General features: G+C 47.0%; 1 protein-coding gene and 1 long non-coding RNA gene across 15 annotated transcripts in view; one reads left to right on the top strand and one right to left on the bottom strand.

Moving 5' to 3' along the window:
* The first annotated feature begins 1,048 nt into the window (after positions 1-1,048).
* Positions 1,049-23,005, top strand: LOC310700749. Its single transcript, XR_014522787.1, has 2 exons — positions 1,049-1,160; positions 19,295-23,005. It is a non-coding gene; the product is annotated as an uncharacterized lncRNA (long non-coding RNA).
* The window catches only part of ZNF385A (zinc finger protein 385A), a 227,328-nt gene continuing 222,089 nt past the window's right edge, over positions 22,512-27,750 (bottom strand). For all 14 annotated transcript variants that reach the window (XM_083490280.1, XM_083490276.1, XM_083490269.1 and 11 more), the window contains 2 exons: positions 27,655-27,750; positions 22,512-24,888 (listed from right to left, as the gene is read on the bottom strand). In XM_083490280.1, the coding sequence (XP_083346406.1) occupies positions 24,658-24,888; positions 27,655-27,750 (327 nt within the window). In that variant the 3' untranslated portion in view covers positions 22,512-24,657. The remainder of the gene's footprint in view (positions 24,889-27,654) is intronic.

Below are 27,750 nucleotides of genomic sequence, written 5' to 3'. Positions count from 1 at the left end.
CCTTCATTGCCAGCAGGTGGTGCTATTGCTTCACCTATCTGCGCTGTAAGAGATACTGTGGTTAAAGGGAATTGCAAAGAAAAGCTGCAAAAGGCCGTAGTCCTGTGCACACTTAACTTGGAAGTGAGCAGCATTGAACACTGGGGGATTTACTTCTGAGTAGACTGGCCTGCAACCTTAGGCTTTGTAGAGCCCATAAGCAACATACAGCTCATCTAGGATTTCCTCCATCCCCAAAATAGCAGATCAGCAAATGAATCCCATGAGGCACATGCCCTTAGAAGCTACAATTTAATGAACCATGAACCATTCTCAGACTGATTGATTAATTAATGCATTGAATCTGACTACAGGCATGGTGTTTCTTTCGAAAGCACACACTTCAGTGAACTAGTATTCCCAACCACAAAGTTGATCAGCTCTAAATTCCATTTGACAGTGACAGATGATCACTTGCATCATAAGGTTCAAGAGTAAACACTGGTAAGATGAATACAGACTAGCAAGAACGATGCAACCCGTTGCATCAAGTAGGGGGAAGTGGGGTCACTCTCAGTGCTGATGAATTCTTGACTTCAAGCCTGTTGCACAAGTCTATATTTTTTTAATCTCCAGCGATAAATTACTCAGACAAAGGCTTAGAGCTCAACCCAAACGAGAGAGGCCACCAGGAGAAAAGTTAAACACTTTAACAAGAATAAAACCATGCAGTTGTAAAAGATCCATAGTTGCAGGGGGGAAGGCAAAGTAGAAGACAGACTTGAACACAGTATAATGAATTCTCTATGTCCAAAAATAGAAGTCTTATTTCAGAGGTGAGGTGGGAAGGGGGAGAAAGAGAGATAGAGAATGGAAGGAGAGCAGCTGGAGCATTTCCAGATTGTGGGATAGCCAGCCTCATATAACCAACATGGTTCAACCTAATTGATGCATGAAGGGGTTAATACCATAGAGTAAGCTGTCCTGCCAAGCTTCCTGAGGTCACTTCCCCTTACCTTGGGAGGAAATGGGTAATCAGGCCTGTTGTTCAGTTTACCTGAGAAGCTCAAGAAGCTGCTCTTGAGTTTATCCACTAGTAATTTAGGAACTTTCACTACTAAGCCAACTTTTACTGCCTGTGCAAATTTCTGGAGGACAGGAAACTGACCTTTGAAGAGTTTGTAAGTAAACCATTTTTAATTTACCAAATGTGAGTCGTCGTCCCCCCCCCCCCCCGCTAGGGGAAGAGGGAAATTTTGGATCTCACGGGCATATTTTAAAGGTCTTAACAGCCTATATTTCTATATTTCACTTTGTTGCATGTTTTGAGATTTTAAATCTCTGCTGGGGTTATCTCACCAGAGTACATAGTCCAAACATGGGTCTTGGCATCCAGGAATTCTCCTTTTATATACCTATTTTTTCCCCTTTGCACCAACACAGATGACAGCAGAAAATGTTACTTCTTGTTCTTTGTAGTTTATCCATTGACTTATTTGGGGTTTTACTAGTGCAAGTGCAATTCTGCAGAATAATAATAATAATAATAATAATAATAATAATAATAAAAATATAATATAATAATAATTTATTTATACCCCACCCATCTGGCTGAGTTTCCCCAGCCACTCTGGGCGGCTTCCAATCAAGTGTTAAAAACAATACAGCATTAAATATTGAAAACTTCCCTAATCAAATCCTCATGAACTGACAACCACAAAAAGGGTTTTTGTGTGTGTCATTGTGATGTGAATAGGAAATAACCTCCAGCCCAAGGAGCACACAGTAGTAGGGGTGTGTGTGTGTGTGTGTGTGTGTGTGTGTGTGAGAGAGAGAGAGAGAGAGAGAGAGAGAGAGAGAGAGAGAGAGAGTTAAGGCTTCACCTGTTAGATTTCAGACTGCCCTTTCCCTAGCTGCTAACAGGATAGGACCCTTGCCTGAGCAAAATGGGACACCAGAATAGGCCTGTTATGTTGGCCAATGTCAAGAGGCTCTGTTGTGCCTTTAACTGCTGTGGGACAGGCACCAATTCAACAGGTGTAGCCTTTCCCTTCATTATGCCAGGAGAAGCTTCAGCTGTAGGCCTTGTACTTGTGATGAGGCTTGTCAGCATTGTAAGCCCCCTATAGTCTAGGTTGAAGCTTCAGAAATCCTTTGGACCTAGCCAGTACCTTTTCAGGCAGAAATCCCACAAAACACTCCCGCGTTCACCCCCTTCCCCATCTGGTAAAAAACAAGAGCCTGGCCCCAGCTGGCTGTTTGTGGTTTGGCCTGGGATGGGTGGAGGCCTGTTGGCTAGGAGAGCTATTTATCTAGCACATTTTGGGACGTTTCCACGATTCTTCTTCCTCTTTTTTTAGCATGCCAAAGCTGTGGCTGTCAAGAGAGGGAGGAAAAAAGACTTTTCTTGGTGTAAACAGCATGCCACAGCACACCACCGCAGCCACGAGCTTAGCACGAGAGGAGGATAAAAAACTGGGAGTGGTGGAATCGGCTCTTAGCGTTTCTTTCTCAAAAGTATTATTTGATGGCTTCATATAAACCAGGCCTCACTCCCCTCCAGGGCTTCTTATCGAAGGCTTCATCCCTGGAAGACGTGCTGCAACAATAGAGCAATGATGGACATGGGGAAAGTACTTTTCCATTTATCACTGAGTAGCTGGTAAGGTAAAGGTAAAGGGACCCCTGACCATTAGGTCCAGTCGCGGCCAACTCTGGGGTTGCGGCGCTCATCTTGCTTTATTGGCCAAGGGAGCCGGCGTACAGCTTCCGGGTCATGTGGCCAGCATGACTAAGCCGCTTCTGGCGAACCAGAGCAGCGCACGGAAACGCCGTTTACCTTCCCGCCGGAGCGGTACCTATTTATCTACTTGCACTTCGATGTGCTTTCGAACTGCTAGGTTGGCAGGAGCAGGGACCGAGGAAGGGGAGCTCACCCCATCCACTCATAATTTTCTGGGGTTAAAAGGAGAAATTTATGGTTGCCATGTCTGCACACACCACTCCAAGGCCCTGTTCCTGCGCCTTTAAGAGCAACCACACAATTGGGACAGGTGAAACAGTTTCTGACAAGGAGGCATGAAGCAGATGGGGGAAAGCTTCACCTGGTTAACTTTTATTTGGCAGGGTGCTGTTGAGAACCATTAGGAGCCAGGGCAGTAAAAGTGGCAATTCTATAGGAATTCTAGAGTGGAATCGAGACAAATAAAAATTGCTGTGAAAATGCTTTTTAAAATAATGTGTTTTGAAAAATATACTGTATTGAATTTGCCATAAGCTCACCATTTAGTCTCCCATTTGTATAATGCACTTAAAAAGCTATTTTTGCAGCTGTACTGCTAAGTCCCAAGTCACAGGATTTGGGTTCCTTCCAGGCGTCACAAAAGGTCTTTGAAAAACTGTGCATTTTGGTGTAGCAAGAAATTGCGTGAGAGGATCTCAGACCCTCCCAAGTGTCCCTATTTTCCAGGGACAGTCACAGATTTACGGAAGCCATCCTGGTTTCTGATTTGATCCTGGAATGTCCTGCTTTTCCTTAGGATGCCCCTAATTTCATTGGATAAATGTTGGAGGGTATGAACCTCCAGTGACCCCTGAGCCAAGGAGAAAATTACGTAATTATACAACCTGTAGAAGACATCTGAAAGCAGCCCTGTATGGGAAAGTTTTTAAATGTTTAATTATGCTTTTATAGTGTTCTCGAAGCTATCAGCATGAGTCTGACCAAACTGGGAGGCAGTGGAAGACAGGAGTGCCTGGCGTGCTCTGGTCAATGGGGTCACGAACAGTCGGACACGACTAAACAACAACATATATATATGTTGAAAGCCACCCTGAGTGGCTGGGGCAAGCCACCCAATCAGATGGGCAGGGCATAATTTTTTTTAAAAAATATTATTAATATTATGGAATAAAGGGACCCCTGACCATTAGGTCCAGTCGTGGCTGACTCTGGGGTTGCAGCGCTCATCTCGCTTTATTGGCCGAGGGAGCCAGCATACAGCTTCCGGGTCAGGTGGCCAGCATGACTAAGCCACTTCTGGCGAACCAGAGCAGCGCACGGAAACACCGTTTAGAAACACTTCCTGCCGGAGTGGTACCTGTTTATCTACTTGCACTTTGACATGCTTTCAAACTGCTAGGTTGGCAGGAGCAGGGACCGAGCAACGGGAGCTCACCCCGCCGTGGGGATTCGAATCGCCGACTTTCTGATCGGCAAGTCCTAGGCTCTGTGGTTTAACCCACAGCACCACCTGCGTCCCCAATATTATGGAATAGGATGTCCCTATTTTCATTGGAGAAATTTTGGAGGGTATGGGATCTCTGCTAGGTTGCCATGTTTGATAGCAACCTCTTGTAGCTGCCCCTTTAACAGCGGCTTGATATGCAGCAATTAGCAAGACCCCATCATTGGCATCACCCACCAGAGCTTCACAGGAACAAGCCAAGCCAGCCCCCCCCCCCCCCCGCTGCCGAATGACAACCCTCATCTCCATGCATACCTATTATGAGCAAAGTCTCTTGTGACATCATTTTGCATGATGGGGGGAAATGCTTGCAGTGTAGTTAGTCTTGGAACACTGATGTCTACGACAGCTCTGCTTCTTCCTCCACAACATCTGCTGGTTCCAGAGCCCTGGTCTAAAGTCTCCATCTTCCACATGGGCGTGCATTTGGTATGTAAACCTCTGATCTACAGCACAATCCTCAGTATGTTTACTCTGAAGGGAGCCTTGTGGATTTTACTCACTAGCTGAAAGTGTTTTGGCCGGCAGCCTTAAAAAGTTGGCTCCTTTTCATAAACTTTGGAGCCTTATAATGCGGTTAATATTGTGTCTGATGCCCGTCAGGGTGGGATTTTTTGAACCCGGATTCCCTTTGCTCCTCAGCGTCCTCACTCTCAGGGGTGATGCGACGTGTCCTCTTTAGGTTTCAGAGCGGCTGAAGCCTGGGAGGTCACATGTGTTTATTTTCCAAGTGTACATATTTGTCTTGAGCTTTTCTGGATGCTGCAGAATAGATACCCTGTGTAAGCAAACATGAGCCTTGGCGGCGTTTTGCCACACTTGCCAAATCGGCAGAGATTTCAAGGGCTCAGTGTGACAGATTCCAGCATGGACCCATCCTTTTCTAACAAGGGACCTGGGCCTGGAGAAAGACACTGTGTGTGTGTGTGTGTGTGTGTGTGTGGCTGCTTTGCAACTACAGAAGTATTTGAACCTCCCATAAGTCAATTGAAAAACTCCTTTGTGTGACCTGTTTATTGAGCATTCATCTTGATTTGTTTCCACAAATTTTACTTGGTGGCGAGAATCGACTGGCTAGGGATGGAGAAGGAATTTGGCATTTAAAGGCAAACCTACCTACTTCTCCCTTCCCAAATATAATAATAATAATAATAATAGTAATAGTAATTAATACTACATGAAGCAAAGCACAGCCATCCTTTGAAATTTGCACTTCTCCAAATTTAACAAACTAATTCTCCAGGCAAGTACAGTGGTACCTCTGGTTACGTACTTAATTCGTTCCGGAGGTCCGTTCTTTACCTGAAACTGTTCTTAACCTGAAGCACCACTTTAGCTAATGGGGCTTCCTACTGCTGCCGCGCCGCTGGAGCACAATTTCTGTTCTCATCCTGAAGCAAAGTTCTTAACCCGAGGTACTTTTTCTGGGTTAGCGGAGTCTGTAATCTGAAGTGTTTGTAACCTGAAGCGTATGTAACCCAAGGTACCACTATACAGTAATGTGTACAGATATGCACATACTCTGGAAAGAGTTGGTTGATTTGGTTGTGGGAAGAACGATGCACACATGCCTTCCTCACCAGGCTCATGGTAGGTTAGGAATTACCCCCAGACAAGTAAGCAAAACATAGGATCTCAACCAAAGACCACGGCCTTACACACACTCTTGGCCGCAAGCCCCATTGATCTTTGCAGGCTCTCCCATCTTTTTACTTTTGAGCAAATAACCATTAAAGGCTTTTGGATGGGGACCACAGCCAGGGGAGGAAATACTCATTTTTTTAAAAGTGAAAATCTCTTCCCACTCCTGCAGCCTCTATTTTATTCTGTTATTATTTATTCTCTCATGAGTGAATCCGATCAGTAACATGGCACTGTGGGGGAAAGGGGGCAAATCACCCACACACTTGGGGCCACAGTTCTGATCCAAATCACCCTCTATGGCTGCCATTTGCTAAAATTCAAAGAGACGATCATGACTCTCCATTGCCTTGGCTAGTTAAATCATAAGTATGCAGACATGGAATCTGCATGTGTTGCAATGCCCTCTTTGTTAATTAGTTGGGCTGATTTTTCATTGCTTCCTAAACCCAACCAAAGCTGCTCTCTCTGCATCCAGGAGAAGGTCACACAGCAGTCCATGAGAACTAGGATTGAAAGGATCCGTTCATTAATATGTGGATTCTGAACTGGACGCATCTGTGGCAAGAGTGAGCTCAGTTTCCAGCACTGCTGCTGCCATCTCTCGATTCGGGCAATGTCTGATTGCAGAGATAAACTGTTACCTACGTTCAACTTCCTCCAAAACAAAAATATTTGTGTGCCAAAATATTACCCACTTTATCTTCTTGTTCTTCTGGGTCGTCTGCAAATGGGTGAATTAAGATGGATAGTTGCTTCACAGAATCTCCACATCTGTGGACAACAGCCCTTCATATACCCGGGCCCCTTGTTCTCCAGGGGTGCATCTGAGAGGAAATACTGTCTTCAGTTTCCAATCCTCTGCTTGGCTGCCTGCTTGGGCGCTAACAGCTGAGCACAGCTGTGTATCTTCCGTTTGCCAAAGAAGCTTGGATGTTTTTACCTTTGGGGGCTTCCTTAATTCCTGTGCATGGGTTCAACAGAACAGAATTCAGAGGCACCCTCTTGCTCTTACAGGGAAAGACAGCTACAAGCTTCTGGATGTAAATGACGCCTGTGAGTGGGTGTAACAAAAACTCCAGGTCCGGCTGCTTCTCTGAGAAGCAGCACAAGGAGGAGGCAGCCTGGGATGAGCGGGAAAAGCTGTGCTTGACCCTTCTCCCACCGACTGCGTTCCCTCTTCCACCCGAAGCTGCTTTTTTCCACCTGTGGGGTTGCAATCGCAGAATTGCCCTGACCCTTCTGCCCCTGCCTGTCTTCCCATCTCTATTTTCTGCTCCAGGCTGCTTTTCTCATCTTCGGTTTAAGTCACACGGTCACCTTGCAAAATAGCTATCTATTTATTACTATTCTAAAAATAAGTTTACCCAAAAGATGATGGTTGAATGCTGTAAAGCTACAGGGTGTGTTCCAATAAAGAACAGAAAGGCATGCACTTGCCTTGAAACAAAAAGATCAATCCATTTCCCTTACATCCAGTGTCAGTGAATTTATCGCATCCGGCGACTTCCAAAGCTTGAATCAGCCATGCTCTGATAGCTGTAAAAGGCAATTTCGAGCGTTCCAGTTCCTAGCTAGAGCTATCCTGGCTGAGACTAATAAATTCCAGATCGATAATCTAACAGGAAGGTGAAGAGAGAGATCTAACTTGTTGAGTAAAGAGCACCCTAGAATCCAGATCAAGCAATTATCTGGAGCACTGTGGCCGGGGGTGGGGGTGGGGGTGGAGTGATCAGCAGGGAGCAGCAAGTGCAGGGAGAAAAGCTGTGTTGGGTGGAACTTTTTTTATGTATGCTACAACAGCAGCAAGAATTCTCATCGCAAATATTGGAAGACACAAGATCTACCCACCCGGGAAGAATGGCAGATGAAGGTGATGGACTACATGGAATTGGCAGAAATGACTGGCAGAATCCGAGACCAGGGAGAAGAGTTGATTGGAAAAATTTAAAGACTATCTACAGAAATACTATAAAATTAATGAATGTTAAAGGGATGTTGGATTGAAAATAAGCGGTGTTGGTAAAAAGATTAATAAGAATATGTAAATATGGATTGATAATGGTGGAAAATATATATTTACTATAGGTTAAGATGCTGAGTAAGGTTAAATGATAGAGGGTAAGGATTTGCTGAACTAAATATCGGAATTGGAATACAAAAAGGGAGGTGTGAGGAGGTCAAGAAACTAGTGAAGGAAATATAAGATATGAAAATACTAACCTTTTTTCTGTTTTGCTTATTGGCATTTTTTATTCTTTTTTATTCTATTTTGTTAACTGTTTTTTATTGTGTATTTTTTATGTGTTTTGTTTTGTATTTTTTTATTTTTGTAGTTTTTCTTGGCTTTTGTATTTTATGTCTAAATTTTGAAGCCTTTGATTGTCTACGAAACGTCAATAAATATTACTTTAAAAAAAAGAAAAGAAAAGCTGTGTTGGGTGAAGGGAGGGTTAAAAACACCTCTGCTGCTGCCCTGCTCTAAATCGCCCCTTCCCCTTGCTGCTTTGCAGTGAAAGTGGAACACTGAATGTTTTTGTGTCAGGTTTAGTTAGACCAGGGTGGCCTCCAGATCTTCCTAGACCTCAGTTCCCATCATCTCTGGCTACTGACCATGCTGGTTAGGGCTAACTGGAATTGGAACAAAATGTGGAGGGTCACAGGTCCCTGGATGGCCAACCTGGCATGGATGCTTTAATTGAGATTCCTTCATTGCAGGGGGTTGGGCTAGATGACCCTTGGGGTCCCTCCCAACTCTAATTCAGACTTGCATGTGCCTCTAGACCAGGGGTCAGCAACCTTTTTTCAGCTGTGGGCCATGTGATAGGCCGGACTATATTTTTTTTTGGGGGGGGGATGAACAAATTCCTATGCCCCACAAATAACCCAGAGATGCAATTTAAATAAAAGGACACATTCTACTCATGCAAAAACATGCTGTTCCACGGACCAGATTTAGAAGGTGATTGGGCCGGATCTGGCCCCCGGGCCTTAGGTTGCCTACCCCTGCTCTAGATGGTCTGTATTTTGTTGGAGGGATTCAAGTGCATGCAGGCACTTTAGTGCTCTTAACACCCCAGCGAAACAAATCCACTTAAAACAAAAAGCAAAAACACCCCTCTGTGGTTTGGAAAGCGAAGAGGTAAATGCACTGAGAAGTGTGGAGGAACGGATGACTAATGGGAAGATTTCAGCATCCCACAAGCAATTAAGAAAGAATGCTCTTTGTTGTATAACCAACCAGCAAACAAAGCAAAAGGAATGCTCAATAAAGACCAGACATGGGCCACATTTGCACCATCCATTTGTTGTTGTTGTTGTGTGGTCATTTAGTTGTGTCCAACTCTTCGTGACCCCCTGGACCAGAGCACGCCAGGCACTCCTGTCTTCCACTGCCTCCCGCAGTTTGGTCAAACTCATGCTGGTAGCTTCAAGAACACTGTCCCACCATCTCGTCCTCTGTCTTCCCCTTCTCCTTGTGCCCTCCATCTTTCCCAATATCAGGGTCTTTTCCAGGGAGTCTTCTCTTCTCATGAGGTGGCCAAAGTATTGGCGCCTCAGCTTCAGGATCTGTCCTTCCAGTGAGCACTCAGGGCTGATTTCCTTCAGAATGGAACCATCCATTTAAAGAACTATTATACCACTTGAACAGTCATGGCTGGGATTTGATAAGAGACCACCATTCCCTTCTCAGAGTTTTCTGGGAAGAGGGACTGATTGCAACTCGCAGAACCCTTAAACTACAGTTCCCAGGAATCTTTGCGGAAAGCCATGAAAATTAAAAGTGGCATAACTGTGCTTTAAATGCAAATGGAACCCAAGTCTAAATTTATGGAAGCGGTTCAGGATGAATGCTCAATAAACAGGTCATCTGGAAGAACCCTTAATCTTCACTTCATTATCGCTTTGCTGCAGAAAGAGTTGCAGGTGATATTAATGCTTGTTTTGATTATGATGATGGAGCTATAGATAGTAGGACAGCTGTATGGGATGCGTTTAAATCTGTCATTACTAGTGAGTGGTTCTTTGTGCCACAAAAACAGGGAGAGACAGGACATGGATTTATTGTTAGGGCATTTAGGAAAGAAATTGTATTCGCTGGACAGTACTTGACAGCTCTCTTGTGCTTGGAAGAAATCGGATTGAATGGATGCTCTTAAAACTGAAAAAAAATTGGTGGCATTTCTGAGACGAAAACATTTTGAAAAATGAGCTAAAGCAGGCAAATTGGGAGTGTCGACTAACTGGAAAGCTCAAGTTGAGAAACTCTGACAAGCTAGTAATTTTAACAAGAATTTTAAAAAGACGGTTATATAAAACAGAACGTTATCCAGTAGCTTAGATGACTTCTTTTTTAGATAAGTTGCAAATCCCTCAAGTTTCACTTGAAGGCAGGGGAAATTTAAATGCACCATTCCCCTTCCAGGAGGTATTATATCAGATTTAAGTCTCTTTTAAAAAGAGCATGGCTCCCTGTATTGATATTTTTATGTTCCAAAATCTGTAATAGGGCAATAACTTTATTAAGCCAACCATAGTATCACAAAGTAGTGTGCAAACTTTCAGCTTTGGCCAAACTCTTCATCTATGTACCTGGTAAGCAGAGCAATGGGATTTGGTGGGGAGGGGGATTTTTTTGACTGATGTTGAAACTGGAGTCTGCATCCGCTGAAAGTTTTAAGACGGAATGGGCTGTGGACATAACTGCCATTCAAATTAGTCTGTTTAGGTGCCATGCATACATCAGCTATCTTTATTGTTTGTGTGATTTTATATTACATCTTTGTGTGCAAATACTGGCTCTCATCTTGATGAATTTTTATTTTAACGTCGTATTGACAAGAGAGCTGAATGTATTGGTGGTCTCATTCATTGAAAGTTTTTAAGCAGAGGTTGGATGGATCTGTCAGGGATGCTTTTAGTCGTGATTCCTGCGTTACAATGTTGACCACTGATGGTGCTATCTAAAATAAAAAACATACGGTAACAATAATGAATTGCCTCTTCTGTTCGGATCACTGCAATTGTGGAATTTTAGTTTTTATTCACGTTTTGTTAGGTAGGAATGGACCCTGAACCCCATTGGATAGGATCACATGTAGGATTTAAAACTTCGATCAGGAAGAAATCTAAAAGGCAACCTTGCGTTTCTCCATATTCTGTGATACCGTGGTGCCCCGCAAGACGAATGCCTCGCAAGACGGAAAACTTGCTAGACGAAAGAGTTTTCCGTTTTGGAGGTGCTTCGCAAAACGAACTTCCTATGGGCTTGCTTTGCAAGATGACAATGTCTTGCGAGTTCCTGCTGGTCCCCCCCTTTTTCTAAGCCGCTAAGCCGCTTATCAGCTGATCTGATCAGCAGATAAGCCGCTAATAGCGCTAATAGCGCTAATCCTCTAATCCGTCAATGGGCTTGCTTCGCAAGACGAAAAAACCGCAAGACGAAGAGAATTACAGAACGGATTCTTTTCGTCTTGCGAGGCACCACTGTGCTATGAAACTGCACAGATTTATTTGCTTGCACTATGTATGTCACAAGAGTAAATGGGATGCTTTTTCGGTTAGAACAAACATTAGCCACAACTCGCAAGCAATTCCTTTAGATCAGCCTCCCCCAACTTGGTCCCTCCAGATGTCGTTGGACTCAGACTCCCATCATCACTGACTATCAGACATGCTGGCTGGGACGGATTGGAATCGTAGTCCAATGGAAATCTGGAGGGTGCAAGTTTGGGAAGGTTGCTTTAGAGGCGTTAATGCAAGTGCAAAGCTTTTTTTAAAGCAAAAGTGAATACTGTTGGTGTCATTGAAAGACTGGGAAAAGCAGAAATAAGCTGAGTATGGGTATCACCCCATTAGGATTAGCCATGTGGGATTCCACATTTAATTTAGAAGACACAGTAGGGTGGTTTTCTCAGTGGGGAAAATCATAATTTTTCTAAATTTAAAGACTCGCTGGAACATAATAGCTTCATTACCCACGAGGAGGTTAATTTGAAATCACAGTAGTGGATGCCGCCCTCGGATTGTACTTTCAAGTATGGCATTTGCTCTTATAGGAATTAATGGCTGGCAGTGAGTTGAAGTTTAACTCAATGTGAAGAAATGTTGGGGGAAATTGATAGCAGGGAGGAAAAAGAGGCTATCACATTTCTGTGAGATAATATCAGATCTAGAAATCACGCGAGACTCACAGACATATTTGGACCAGAGACATGAGAATGGATATTTTATGTAAAATTTTGGGGGAAATACATATCATTCAATTTTCATCTTTTAAGTCAAGTGCAACATAGAATTGTATATTGCTAATGCCCGACTCTTGCAAGGTTAAGCAATATTGTGTAAACACATGCTTTTAAATGTTAGAAATGTGACATATTGAATATGCAGAATATAATATGTGGCAGAGCTGTCTGTATGTTTAAGATACAGTGGTGCCCCGCAAGACGAATGCCTCGCAAGACGGAAAACCTGCTAGATGAAAGGGTTTTCCGTTTTGGAGGTGCTTCGCAAAACGAATTTCCTATGGGCTTGCTTCGCAAGACGAAAATGTCTTGCGAGTTCCTGCGGGGTTCCCCCCCTTTTTCCCAAGCCGCTAAGCCGCTTATCAGCTGATCCGCTAAGCCGCTTAACAGCTGATCCGCTAAGCCGCTTAACAGCTGATCCGCTAAGCCGCTTATCAGCTGATCCGCTAAGCCGCTTAACAGCTGATCCGCTAAGCACGCTAAGCCGCTTATAGCGCTAATCAGCTAATGGGCTTGCTTCGCAAGACGAAAAAACCGCAAGACGAAGAGACTAGCGGAATGGATTCTTTTCGTCTTGCGAGGCACCACTGTACATCGTCCCATGATTGATGTGTATGTGTGGTGCAATTGATTGATTTATTGAAACAGCAAGAATAAGATTGAAATGGGCTAGCTTTAATTTTGGATGATCTTGGTCATTGGAGGGGCAGCTGAATCTTTGCTGCAAAGCATTCTGGTTGCTGCATAAATTTTAATAGTTTGTCGCTGGAAAGCTGCACCGCTGGCAACAAGAATGACATTACTAATTGCAGTGCAATAGAGCTTACTCCCAGGTAAGAATATATAGGATTGCAGCTTGAAAGCCCGGGATATAGCAGAAATGTATGAATGGGCAAAGAACCCTTTTCTGCCCTACTATGGACCACATTTCCTCATGGGCAATGTGCTGGGACCCACATTTCTGTGGCAAAAGTGGGTGGGGCAATGGGCGTGGCACTTTGTACAGGAGGCTACATTCCAGCCATACACAAGTCAGAAGTTGCTACCCGCCCATCTCTCCATCCTCCAACCAGACAAGCAAGAGATATCATCACAATGGAAGGATCCATTCCAGGCAGGCAAAGGCATTCCAGAAGGGTAGGGAGCATGGCCAGTGAGAACATAAAAAGGTAAAGGTAAAGGGACCCCTGACCATTAAGTCCAGTCATGACTGACTCTGGGGTTGCGGCGCTCATCTCGCTTTATTGGCCAAGGGAGCCGGCGTACAGCTTCCAGGTCACGTGGCCAGCATGACTAAGCTGCTTCTGGCGAACCAGAGCAGCACACGGAAACGCCGTTTACCTTCCCGCTGGAGTGGTACCTATTTATCTACTTGCACTTTGACGTGCTTTTGAACTGCTAGGCTGGCAGGAGCAGGGACCGAGCCACTGGAGCTCACCCCATCTCGGGGATTCGAACCGCCGACCTTCTGATCAGCAAGTCCTAGGCTCTAAGGTTTAACCCACAGCACCACCCGCATCCCTAGTGAGAGCATACCCTCCAACATTTCTCTGATGAAAATAGGGACTGAAGTATGGCTCTCTCTCCTAATGATAAGATCCTTCAGCCTGTGTAGGAGGAAATGCCTACTGACTTCTTACTAACCAATGACTAGTTTAGTAATAATTGGAAAAAGCATCTCTCAGACTTGGTGGGTGCAAAATTGAGGGTGGGCAAATCTGTCAATTTCCATTTAATTCCGTTGCTTGTTTCCCAGGCTTAAATTCATATCCTCACATATTCACATCAGTTTGTGATTACTATTTTTTAAGTGCAAGCATTTGAATGCAAAATTCTCTATACACCCATTTTCTTATGCAATCACGTGCAAGTGGGGGATACCTGAAGTATGCATTTAAACACACATTTTATCTAGTATGTGCACTTTTGTCGCCGTTACTTGCTTGGATAATTTTATTGCGAAATTTGGAAAAGTGAGAATTTCAAAGGATGACTGTTTTGTTCACATATTGTTTCAGGAAGTGCAGGTTGGGTAGGTTTGCTTTTAAATTCAGACTGAACTGATTATTTCCCCTTCCCCATCCCTACGGGCAATGCTAATCAGAAAGCTCCAGGACCGGCCATTTGTCCACTCAGAACTTACCCATTTCCTGAATTACCGTACTATGCCATTTCCCTTGTCCCACTGCAGGGGAGAGAGAAGCAGCTTGTGGGACAATTCTAAGGAAAAAGCCCACCAGCAGCAAACAAGCTTCATTTGTTTGTGACTGCAGTCTCCTTTGGCTGTGTCAGATTTCCATGTCACGTATATTTGGACCGAAGTCCACCCACCCTCTCAGCCACAGGCTTGGCTGGGACAGCTTTAAATACTATCAGTTGAAAACAAAAGTGGCCTTTCATTATGTGCAATGCTTTGAACATCAGTCCAGTGCTCAGATCTAAGCATATGTGATTGAATACCTGTCAGGGAAGTCATTTAGCAAAGCCGCTCTTTGTGATGTGCTAGCAAAACACCTGCAGGTGGGATGTCTACCTCATCATCCTGCCTCTCTTTCTTCACCCATCATCATGACAGGTATGGTGAAGGGGTATGTATCTTTCAAAGACCCCCCTGATGGACACAGATGGGGACAATACACCCTTGTGGAGTCACCATTTGTTCAGACCTTGTTACCAAGTGTGTGTGTATGAATGTGAATGTGTGAGTGACCTCTTCACCACAAAGGTATCCCCAAAGTGCAATGCTTACATCTCCCATCGGATAGAACCCAAATAATTCACTTGTATTGGCAGGGGAAACATCTGTGGCGCTCTGAAGGTTGCTGTGTTCAGTTCAGTACTGGTTGCTAAAAACTAATTCCTAAACTCAGAGGCACCCCATTACTGGAGACTACAATTCCCTTAATCCCTGAATATTGGCCATGTTTGGCTGGGGCTGGTGGAAGTTCAATGACATCTGGAAGGCCAAAGGTTTTCCCATCCCTGACATCTATGGCATAAAGTAAAATGGCATACTTGCGGACACCATTGCAATGGCAGCTAAGTTCCTGTCTTGTTGCTTCTGCTTGTCTAGCCAGTAAGATATAAGTAAGCCCTGGTTTGCACATCCCTCCTGCACCTGGTCCTGATGCAAGCGGTCCAAAATGCAACTCACACAGGCCTCTTTTTCCGCATATAAATATTTATGGAAACACCCTGCCAGTTAGAGCATCTGCATGGACACGGTTGAAATGCATACAGATGTGGCTGAGTATTTCTTGCATGGAAGTTAGGTCAACGTAAGAAGCTTTATCTGTGTCTGTGTGTGTAAAATACTCTTCAAGAAGACAAAATAGAGGCAGCTTTGCGCAATGCAAAAACAATGCAGAAATACCCTTCCTTCCATGGGAAGGAGAGCTGTTTGTTTAAGAGTCCCAAGAGAGCAAATACAGGAGACATGGGTGGCGCTGTGGGTTAAACCACAGAGCCTAGGACTTGCCAATTAGAAGGTCGGCAGTTCAAATCCCCACGACGGGGTGAGCTCCCGTTGCTCAGTCCCTGCTCCTGCCAACCTAGCAGTCTGAAAGCACGTCAAAGTGCAAGTAGATAAATAGGTACCGCTCCGGCGGAAAGGTATACGCCGTTTCCGTGCGCTGCTCTGGTTCGCCAGAAGCGGCTTAGTCATGTTGGCCGCATGACCCAGAAGCTGTACGCTGGCTCCCTCGGCCAATTAAGCGAGATGTGCGCCGCAACCCCAGAGTTGGCCATGACTGGACCTAATGGTCAGGGGTCCCTTTAGCTTTACCTCCATCCCACTGCTCACCAGCCATCCAGAGCTTGTGAAGAGGAGGTTTGCATGTTTGGACTGTTTGGCATGGTCAGGGAGGGGGGAGTTGAGCTGTATTTCTTTGTGGCCCCAAGTGCTCCGTTGGTGGAGGTCTGCAGCAGTAAGAAGGAAGGCTAGGTTAGAGGCAACGACCCAGAAGATCAGTTAGAATCCATGCGTCACACATCTAATTTAGCTTGGACTAGGCAACAGCCAGACACATGTAGAGTTAAATTAGATGTCTGGCCCAGCATTTAAGCACAGGAACCAGCGCAACAAGCTTCTCAAGTTTTAAAAGCATTTTTGGCCTGTGCTCTCAGGTTGCCGTCAACACCTGTGGCCCTCCAGATGTTGTTGAAGTCCAGCAGCTGTCATCAGGCCCAGCCAACGTTGCCAATGATCAGGGATGATGGGAGCCTTCATCCAACAGCCTGCTGGTTTTTGTGCTGGTGTTCCTTTCTCCACGAGGGCATGCCCACAAGCCAGGAGGTGGAACCTGCGGGCTATGTCCTTCTGTAGGTTTTATGCTGGAATTCACCAGCAGATAATGGGTCAACCAGTGTGGTGCGTTAGTCAGAGTGCTGGATGAGGATGTGGGATATCAGGGTTCGAATCCCCACTTTGGGCCTATCCTACCTCACAGGGTTGCTGTGAGGATGCAATGGCGAAGAGGAGGAAGTGTGTCTGCCACCTTCAGCTCTTTGGAGAAAGGTGGGATATACATGTAGTTCCCTCTCTCTCTCATTCTCTTTCTATGCGTGTGTATAAAATATTTGCTGGGAAATAAAATCTAGTGCACATTATTGATAATGGCCAAATTCCTATCAATGGCTGTGATAATATGGAGGAAATTAACAACCTGAAGCGGAAAGGATTATGTCCAGGGTGTAATCCTGAGTTGCAGTTACTATGTATTTTCGTATTTTGTTACGTATTTATAATATTGGTATCCTCTATGGGACAACATTTGTAGGGTCCCGGGCCCCCATCCATGCTGTAGGCAGTGCTTAGTGGGGATAGGGCATGGCCTAGGTTCAGGCAGACAAATCAGTACTACTAATAATACAACCTGTCTTAGAAAGAAGTTGTGCCTTTTAGTCAGGTGTGAGGTTCAAACTCAAGAAGGAGACTCCCCACCCCACCCTCTGGAGGTCTGAGGCAACACATACATCACCTCAAATTGTGACTCCACGAGATGAACAATTAATTTTTGAATATATTGGCATTGTTTTCTGTTAACCTAACACAAATAAGTTAAATATTGAGAGCCCAAAGATGATTAGGTGGGCTGTGCCTAACTTTTAAAGTACAGTGGTACCTCGGGTTAAGTACTTAATTTGTTCCGGAGGTCCGTTCTTAACCTGAAACTGTGCTTAACCTGAAGCACCACTTTAGCTAATGGGGCCTCCTGCTGCGGCCGCGCCACCGGAGCACGATTTCTGTTCTTATCCTGAAGGAAAGTTCTTAACCTGAGGTACTATTTCTGGGTTAGCGGAGTCTGTAACCTGAAGTGTATGTAACCCGAGGTACCACTGTAATGAGATGAGTTGGACCTCTTTCCTTTCCTTCCTAAATTCCACCTGTTTTTAATTCTGGGGGAGAAGCAAGGTCATCATTCCTAATGAGGGAATGGCATGCCGTACACGGGAGGAAGTATTGTATAATGAATGTAATGCCTTTTTCATTGCAAAGAGGCAGTGCTAACGGATCCATCTCAAAGAGATCAAAAGCACCTGAAAAGTATAGACTTGGTTGGCATTCAACACACAGCCACAGTTTGTTTTACAAACTGCAAGTTGTCACACAGATGATTAAGCAAACCATGGCTCGTTTCTCCACTGGTTTTATTTCCCAGCTGCTCTTGCCTCGTGACTTTGTGGTCTGGTGAGCATCTGGGGCAGGGTAATGAAACAAACCACAGCTAAGGAAGAGTGCTGGGTTTTCATGCAATGCCAAACCAAGTTTCATAAGCCAGCAATGAACCATGGGTTTGTACCATGGGTTGTTGGCAGTAAACAAACCATAGTTAAGCTGCTGGGCAGAGTTCGCACATAACACTAAGCCGAGGTTTAATAAACCACAGTTCAGCAGTATGTGTAAAGCAGGATGCAGTGGATGTCCAAGCAGCGACACCTGCTCCTGCTCATTTAGTACCCAGTCCTTTCATTTGTCCCACCACCATCACCACCTGGAGTCCTGCTTGGCACAAACAGGTGAAAGTGTGGACAGAGAACATGAACGGGTTGCTGTCTCTCTCATTGAAGAAGATTTAGGGCCCACACCCAAGGGAAAGGATGGCAGCACTCCTACAAGGAAAGCTACCCATGCCCTCAGGTGCTTTGCTCAGTAATGGGGAACCAAATGTTGCTGAACTCCAGTACCCCTAATCTCCTAGTGGATGGAGCTGCCCCAGGCAGAGACAAAAGGATTGGTGACCCAAATTAAGCACTGAGCTGGGATTTGGATCCAGGTTTCCCTTTGGTGAGTGTTGTGTCCTGCATTTGTTTTTTAACTTTGGGCAATCTGCTTGGCTGGGATTTACCAGCTCTCACCTGCTGCTGCTGTATAAGCCTTGCTGCTCTCAGTGCTTGCTATAGGTCAGATTCAGACAACCCATGAAACCAGAACACAGGCTCATCCATAGAAACCACCCAGATTTATCCTGGGATGCCTGGGTAGCACTTCCACTGCAAGACTGCATACCTTCAGATATTCTTCCAGGCCCCAGCCAGCTCTCTCAGTTGGCCAGAAGTCATTCTAGATATCTAGCATCTATTCTCCTGCCAAACTCAGCAGCATTCACACACCGATGGCAAGGGAAGCAGCTTGCTTGGAATTAAGACATGATGCAATCCAGGAGTTGCCAACGTGGACACCCTGGTGTCCATGAAGCCTTTGAGGCTCCCAATAAACACACGCGCACGCACACGCACACACACACACACACACACACATACACAGCCCCCTTGGTCATAGTGAGACTTGTTACCTTTTCCTCACTTAACAAGTACAGAGAGCTGGAGGAGGAAGTTGGAAGAGGGACACTCTTTCCTACTTCCTCCTTTTACCTCTATGTGCTTTTCAAAGCTCAGATTAATTCTACTGGATCCTAGTGTGTGTTTGAGCATTCCCCCCCCCCCCATGGAGGCTGATCCACAGGAGGGGGTAGAAAAGAGATCACAGCACACATTCAAAAATCTGTATATGCCCACAGACCTCCAAAGGTTACTGACCTTGATGTAATAATATGGTATGTGTTTTTGTTTTGTTACAGTGTAAACAGCCCTGTGATCTTCGGATGAAGGGTGGTATAGAAATTCAATAAATAATAAGAATAGTAAGAATTATTTCTGTGTCTGTATTTATACACGCAGGGCTTCTTGGGCTACAGCTGCCATATCCCAGCCTGAAGAGTCTTTCCGCCTTTCATAAAAACGTAAGTACTGCCTTGACAGATGAGCCCAAAGGTATGGTAATTTAGTCATAATAACTAATGTTTAATTAACCAACCAGTGTTGTATGAATTTGCGTAATCCCTTTTACAAGCTATCTAGGCCAGGGTTGGGCAGATGGTAGCCTGGGATTTACCGGTAGAAGATCTCTGGTTGATTTGCCGTAGATGAGCAAGGATTTCTGACACCCGCTGTTTAACAATAGCAACTGTAAGACAACCTTTTCACCCAAATTAGGCTGTAGAAATGACACAAGCCAACCAGGACTGGATTTTTGTGTGAAAGGGCTTTTGTGTTCAGTTCAGTACTGGGTGCTGAAAACTATTTCCTAGGCTCAGAGGCACCTTGTTAATTGAATACTAATTGCATGGCTTTGCACCCGATTGGAGTTCTAGAAGAAAACACAAAGTAGGTCTGGCAAGACAGAAACCTCTGATCTAAGCTTGTGCTGTCACATCTTGCAACAGTGAGTTCCACAGGTTCATTATACACTATATGAACATTTAAAGAGCTTAAAGGCAGCAGCAACAATACCTTCTGCACAATTGCTCTAATGGTCCTTTTGCCCATCCTCCTCTCCTGCCTGCTGCCTGTGAGCTGTGGAAGTGAATGCCTGAAATGTTCCACTGGCACAGGGTGGATATAGACAACCAATAGCCAAGCAATAACTTAACACCATGGGGGTCAAACCACTTGCTGTCAGATGTCTGTATCATCCAGTCGCAGAAATATTTTTTTTAAACTGCACATCAAACGTTCCTTTTGTATACTGTATATACTCTTTTGTATACTGTATATACTCTGTGTCTATACACTGTATTTGATGTTTGCAGTACATAGACCGAACAGACACCTGTATATACAGACATCTGTATATCTCCACATTCATGGTTCTTAAGGGCTGTCACACCTTAAGAGCCATGTCATTTTGAATTGAAAGGGTGTTGAGTCAAGTGATTGAGAAGATGCTGCAAGCCCAGCAAGAGCCCTGATCAATGGGACATTCCTCGTGTGGGATCAAGGTGCTGTGGTGCAGAGAACAAATGTGTTCTTCTGCCCCCTGCTGTTGTGAGCCAGCACTGCTCACTGCATGTCTAAGGAAGCGAAAGCTTGCCAGCAAGGAAAGGTTTGTCTGTTTGTTAGGCGCTGAGAGGGTCAAAGGCACCTTCTCTTCCTAAGCCCCTGGGAAGTTTACTGCAGCACATTATCAAGAAGCGTGAGAAGGCTCCTTGGGAAATGCTTGTGGCACTCCGGCTGTGCATGATGCTGTTGAGATTCTTGCATTATAGGGGGCTGAATTTGATGATCCTTGGGGTCCCCTTCCAACTCTACAATTCTATGATTCTATAATGTGAATTCTGTGCTATAGGCAGCCCCACTCTCAGACCCATGGGCCAGCCCCAGGCTGAAGTCACGTGAACTGATAAAATGGAAACTTGGACCCAGCCCAATCCTTAATCTACCCTCCCTTGCTTGCGCTTTCTCTGCACTGCTTGAGCAAGCAAGGAAAAAGGAGGATTAAAAACCAGGGGAGGCAGCAATCTGCATGATCTCTCTCTCTGGGAGAGGGCTAGGTCTAAAATAGACATGCACACAGAACTCAGAGCCAATCGGAGTTCTTTGCAGGGCTGCCCTCAAGACATTTCATTGATTGAGGCAGGAAATCTGAATAACATATTTTAACTGTTCGCCCCGAGGCAGTGGGAAAATCTCCAGCGCAAGCCACACTTAAATGAACCGAAAATGCTCGGGAGCATCATGTGCTCAAACAGCTCTTCAGTTTGGTGGCGCTTGGAGAATATCCCAATGAACCATGCACTGCAGGTCACATCTGCTTGACTCCCACTCTCCTTAATAGCACTCAAAATATGCTGCCCGAAGCAATGGCCTCATTTTGCCTCAGGGTAGAGCCACCTCTGGGTCACATTGGTGTTCAAGCGTAGGCTGAGACAGTGTAGGCAGTCAAGATCTCCTCCTCTGAGGGACACATCACATGTTACAGTCTCAATGGATGCACATTACAGACTTGCAACGTGCATCGGTTGGAAACTGCAATGTTTCAAGTGTGCTTAACACTTTTTACCTATGCCATGGAAACATTCTCAGGAATAAACAGCTGCAGCGTGGAGATGCATCGTATACCCGTTAATCAGGCACCCCCAAACTCGGCCCTCCAGATGTTTTGGGACTACAACTCCCATCATCCCTAGCTAACAGGACCAGTGGTCAGGGATGATGGGAATTGTAGTCGGAGAACAGCTGGAGGGCCGGTTTGGGGGTGCCTGCCGTTAACGCATATCGTCATCTATGAAACTGGTCTGAGCAGAACTCTTGTTTTTAGAGTTGAGTGGTGGTAGTCAAAATTTGGGGTGGTAATCAACTAAGTTTTAGTCAGAGCAGACCCAGTGTAATTAATGGAACTGGTCATGTTCATTCATTCCAGTGGGTCTGCTCTGACTAAAACTTAGTTGAGTCCATGAACTCGTTTTACGGCAAAGATAATCAGAACAATCTATATTGAAGTTTATTATCCAGTGGTAGCTAACTAAAGCTGTACAACTCAGCAGCTAATAGGTGATGCGCAGCCATGGGCATAGCCAGGATTTTTGTTAGTAGGGGAAGGACCTCAAATTTGTATTGATTTTTATTGATTGGGGGAGGGGGAGCTGCCCCCTGCCTCCCCCTTGGCTATGCCCATGGATGCAGCTCCCTTATCAAGATCTTCACAAATCTGACCAGTAGGGGTGGAAGTGGGAATTTGCTTCCCCTGAAGTCCCCACCACGTATCCCAAGGCTCTGGCATTTTGTACAGTGACATTTTCATGACCAGATCCAGGGGCTGGGTTCTCTAGCTAAGTGTCCCTGAGGTGAGTGGAGCAGGAACAAACAGGATGCACTGGTCTGCTGACCTGGAGAAAACGGAAAGCCACCTCCCCATGTTTATACCAGTCCTATCCAATGCAGTGGTTTCATAATGCCCGCCAGTCGCAAGTTCCATGCCTTCCCTCCCTTCAGCATCTGAAGTGGGCTCTGGGATCAGAGCACACGCTTGCCCACAGAGCCTAGGGGTTGCTCCCAGTCTGAAGCCGCCATGCTGAGCCCTGGAGTCCCCGACAGAGGCGAAGAAAGCAGGCAAAACGAGCCTTATCACTTTTATTGTCATCAAGGGGCAGAGGGATCAAAGGTGCTATATGGGATGAAGCAGAAAGGCATTGGTGTCAGCAAGAAAGGTGGGGGGGGGGAGAGAGGGCCAGGAGAAAGTCTAGCATGGACAGACGGATGGCAGGTGGAAAGACAGACACTCTGGGGTGAACAGGGATGGGCAGAGGGAGGGGGACAGATTGCCCTGTGGGCTTTGAGGGACTGAGGTAACGCGGGACAGGACTGGCGTGATTCATGCCAGCTAGGGGGAAGGTGGGTCCCATTCCCCCCACATACGCCAGTGTCTCTATTGCTCTGAACGTCAGTCACAGTTTTGAAAGGGGCAAGGGGAGAGGAGTGTGGCTAATGGCCATGGCATGGAAGACCTTCCTCCCTGGTCTACGGGGTCATATTCTGGGCCTTGTGTTGTTGTTCTGCTTGGGGCAGATGGGAAACTGCAGACCATGGTGCATGCATGCCTGTGTGTGTGTGTGTGTGTGTGTGTGTGTGTGTGTGTGTAAGAAAGAGCGAACCCAAACCTCCATTGTTCCATTAATAAACACACACAAATGTACACACACACACACGCAAAATCCACGGATAGGCGCCAGCTAGGATGCGTGCCAGGGAATTTAACAAGCATCTGGAATTTTATGTGCTCCGGGTGGGGTTGGGCTTTAGGAGAAGGGGGCCTGGAGAGGAGGAGGCGGTTTAATCTCCAGGAAACTAATGACCTGGCCTCCTGGTTAATGTCCCACCCACTCAAGAAAGGGGTGGAGGGATGGGGACCCAACTCTGTCGAAAAAAAGCAGAGGGGGAAGGAGACACAGAGAGATGTTGTGCTACCATGGCAACAGCTTAAATAACCCAAAGGGAAGGTCTACAGGCAGAACAAGTTGCAAGGAACTCCTTTAGAGAAGAGATCCCTGCTCTTCTTTACTTAGGAGCCAAGAGTCAAGGCTAACAACCCAGACCCAGTCAGATGAGTCAAAGCCCTTGCTCCTACTCAGGGAGATAGCAGTGTGAGTCCCAGTTTTTCATCATCACCACACACACACACACAACCATACCCTTCACATGGTTTCCCGGTTAGGTGATGGGCTCACACTCACTTTCTCAATTCAGAGTTCTTCCTGATTCCTCCAGATTTAATGAAACGTAACTTTAAAAGAAGAAAAACAGCCCAGCCCAGATTCCCTTGATTTTCCTTACCTAGGGAGGGTGGGTGGTGTAGAGGAGGGAACGGTTGTCTGACTCAGGTGTGTGGATGTCACTTCTGAACAGAAAACGATGCCGAGTTTGTTTATGTCTGTCTGCCTCTTAGAGGAATGGGGGGTGAGGGCAATGGGAGCACAGTAATTGCTCTGCCAGTCTCTTGTCGAGGTGCAGCGGTGGTGGGGCCACGGGGGGCCCCCATTGCATGGAAGCGCAGTGAGGGTGGGGCCAGCACAGGGGAGCGTGGGGGAATCGGGGGGGGGGATATGTACATGGAGGTGCCGGCCAGCATTATTGCAGTAGGGGCTCTGTCTTCCGGAGGCCCTGTCTTCTGTCCCGTGCACACAAACACACACACACACAACCCCCTTTCAGTGCAAGTGGACAATGGCTTGTATGAGTGGGGGAGGCAAGGGCCCCCCCTTAGCTCTGGGATGGAAGGAGATTGCTTGCTGATCAGTCCCTGAGGTACCAGACCTGCCTCCCCTTTCGATGCTCCACAGAGTCCTGGGGAGGCACTATCGCTCCCCAACCTTTTGTGTACCTCGGGAGATGTGACTGACACACACACATAGATGCACACAAACACACCTTGGCCCAGCCTGTGGGAGACCCTGGCTCTTGTGCAGATTTGGCCAGGGACCCCCGATGGGGTTGAGAGCAGGTGTGTGTGTGTGTGTGTGTGTGTTTGTGTGAGGGCGGGATTGTCCCTTTTTCTCTTCTCAGAAAAATATTTCCATCTCTAGTTACAAAGAAAAAAAGAGGAAAAGAAACAACAAAAAAAGAAAGGAAAGGAAAAATCGCTCCCGTTGGATGGGGCCGGGCGCCATGTGACGTTGCCGAGACCTGTTGCTAGTTGCCGGGGTGGGCGGTTCCAGTGGTGCCAAGAGTCCCGGGATTGTGGCAGGCAGGTGGGTGGACGGGCGGCATCAGTATGGCGAGAAGAGGATGGGTCCGTGTGCAGTTCGGATGGGCCCCGGAGCCGGGCGCAGGAGCGGGTGCGTCAGAGGCGGGCCCTGCAAGAGCGGGGGCGTCGGGGCTGGTCGCAGCGTCAGGGGCGAGGAAGCGGCGGCTGCCATGGCGGCTGCCACAGCCAGCGGATTGGGCAGCAATCCGGCCGCCAGCGACTTGGGAAGCTCCTTAGGGAAGGCCAGGGAGCCCTGTGGAAACAAAACGAGAGAGGCAGGCGTCAGAGGCAACGTCGGAGATTGCCTTACGGTAAGTCAGAGCTTTTTGGTCCATCTAGCTCAGTAGTGTCTGGCAGCAGCTTTTGCACAGTCCCAGGAGTGGACATCCCCAGTTGTCATGGACTGGATACAGAGGGGTGATGGCAGGCACCAGCTGGGATACCCCAAAGGGAAGAAGGCTCAGAGCTAGGGGATTGGTGGTGGGACAGCAATGCCTGGTCAGAGGGTGTCAAAAGCTAAAGAGGTAATAGGGTTTTTAGGGAGAAGGAAGAGGCGGTGGCAGAGAGCAGTCCAGAATCAGAGGCAGAAGTGGAGGCAAGCCAAGGAGCAGAAATGAGGCCGGCTGCTGAAGACTCCAGGGAGTAAAGGGACCCCTGACCATTAGGTCCAGTTGTGACCGACTCTGGGGTTGCGGCGCTCATCTCGCTTTACTGGCCGAGGGAGCCGGCGTACAGCTTCCGGGTCATGTGGCCAACATGACTAAGTTGCATCTGGCGAACCAGAGCAGCGCACGGAAATGGCATTTACCTTCCCGCCAGAGCAGTACCTATTTATCTACTTGCACTTTGACGTGCTTTCAAACTGCTAGGTTGGCAGAAGCAGGGACCGAGCAACGGGAGCTCATCCCGCCGTGGGGATTCGAACCGCCGCCCTTCTGAGCGGCAAGTCCTAGGCTCTGGTTTAATCCACAGCGCCACAGAGTAGTCCAGAATCAGAGGCAGAAGTGGAGTCACGCCAAGGAGCAGAAATGAGGCAGGCTGCTGAAGACGCCAGGGGCTGGGCGATGTCAGGTTTTCAACATCATGATCTGGCACCGCAATGTTGAAATGGAGGAAGGAACAAGGTGCGTTGGCTCCAGCCCTGCAAGGTATCAGGGTGAAACTGCCACCACACTCACCGAGGGAGCTGTGGTGTTTTCACCCTGGCTCCTCACCAAGGCTTCCTTGTGCTATTCAGCTGGGGGGGGCATGAAGGCTCCTGCCCCCCCAGCTGAGTCCCAATGTCCTTCTGGTTCAAGTGCGAGGCATGGGGGCTCGAGCAGTTTAATAGAGCCCCCACCCCACCTGTGGCTTGCGCAAGCCAGAGGCGGGGTGGGGCTTCTTTAAACTGCTCCACTGAGGAGCGAGCCCATGCCTTAGCAGAGCCGTTTTCAGCTGAGGGAGGAATAAGCTGCATTGGCCCAAGAATACAGCTTGCTCCTCCCTCTGTGTTAGGAGGGGCAGTGTGTGATGGCAGCTTCACCCAGCAGTATATAGTGGGTGAAACCACTGCTGCTCCCGAGACCCTCTGCTTCCAGTGACCCTGTTAGCAGAGTGGATTCAGGAGCAGCAGCAGTTACCCCTGCAATACCCCTGGCTGGGTGAAGCCACTGTCTTTGTGGGCAACACATCGCCCAGGCCTTCCAGGGAGTCTCCCCCTCCTGCTGCGACAAGCTTTTCTCTCCCCTGGTCTCCCAGAGTCAGGAGAAGTACAAACAGGCGCACTGGTAGAGCTTGGGAAGGACTAGGGAGAGGAGGGCACTTAGGCAACTTTGACCTGGTAGAGAACTTCAGTCCTCACCAGGGGCAAGATCTACCGGGAGTTGTTGTTGCGCTCATTAGGCCTGGAACTATTGAGCAGCCTTGTTTCTCCTAATAAAGAGTTAACTTCACTTTGTGTGATTTATTGCTGGACACCCAACATTATTTTGAGATGCCAAGGACTGAACCTGGAACCTTCCGCATGCAAAGCAGATGCTCTAGCCCTTCCCCAACCAGAAAAGGAAGCTAAGCTGCACCCAACATTGGGGGGGGGGGCTGTTAAGCATGCGTGGTGTCACACGACTGTCGCAGATCTCCCGTGTCTGTGCGGTGTCTTCTGCTGCTGCGTGGCCTAGGATGACCTCCAGCCAGGCCACGCGGCATCTCCCAAAGCAGCACAAGACAGCAGACAAAGGGAGGGGAGCAAGGAAGGAGTCAGCCTCCTCAATATTGGGGGAGGGGCTTGACCCCACCCCAACAGACATGGGGAGTGGGGGCTGAAGATGCCTCAGCCCTGTAGAGTTGGTGCCTATTTTTATAAATAAAAAACACCCTGGAGCAAAAAGCTGCCTTCAAACATTTTGTTTTGCTCGGTTTATGTCATCTGGTGAGATTTAGGGGTATGTATGAACAGGGTGAGCAGAGACATCACCTTGTCGACAAAGGTCCATATAGTTAAAGCTATGGTTTTCCCAGTAGTGATCTATGGAAATGAGAGCTGGACCATAAAGAAGGCTGATGGCCAAAGAATTGATGCTTTTGAATTATGGTGCTGGAGGAGACTCTTGAAAGTCCCGTGGACTGCAAGAAGATCAAACCTCTCCATTCTGAAGGAAATCAGCCCTGAGTGCTCACTGGAAGGACAGATCGTGAAGCTGAGGCTCCAATACTGTGGCCACCTCATGAGAAGAGAAGACTCCCTGGAAAAGACCTTGATGTTGGGAAAGATGGAGGGCACAAGGAGAAGGGGACGACAGAGGACGAGATGGTTGGACAGTGTTCTCGAAGCTACCAGCATGAGTTTGACCAAACTGCAGGAGGCAGTGGAAGACAGGAGTGCCTGGCGTGCTCTGGTCCATGGGGACACGGCTAAACGACTAAACAACAACAACAATGTGCAGGGTGGCAGCTCTCAAAGTCTGTCCAATACAGTTACCCCAACCCACTCCAAACGGAGAGATGCACCCAGCCCCTGCCCACTCTGGCAAAGGCCACTCACCTGCAGCTCTGCCATGCCTCGCTGCTTCTTGTGCCGACTCAACAAGGGGTTGGGCTTCCCAGCTACTCCATCCCGGTGCCGTCGACTGGAAATGTG

This window comes from Podarcis liolepis (genome assembly GCF_965112155.1).
Source record: "Podarcis liolepis genome assembly, chromosome: 2".
Lineage (NCBI taxonomy): Eukaryota > Metazoa > Chordata > Lepidosauria > Squamata > Lacertidae > Podarcis > Podarcis liolepis.
This window is presented reverse-complemented; position numbering and strand designations above follow the sequence as displayed.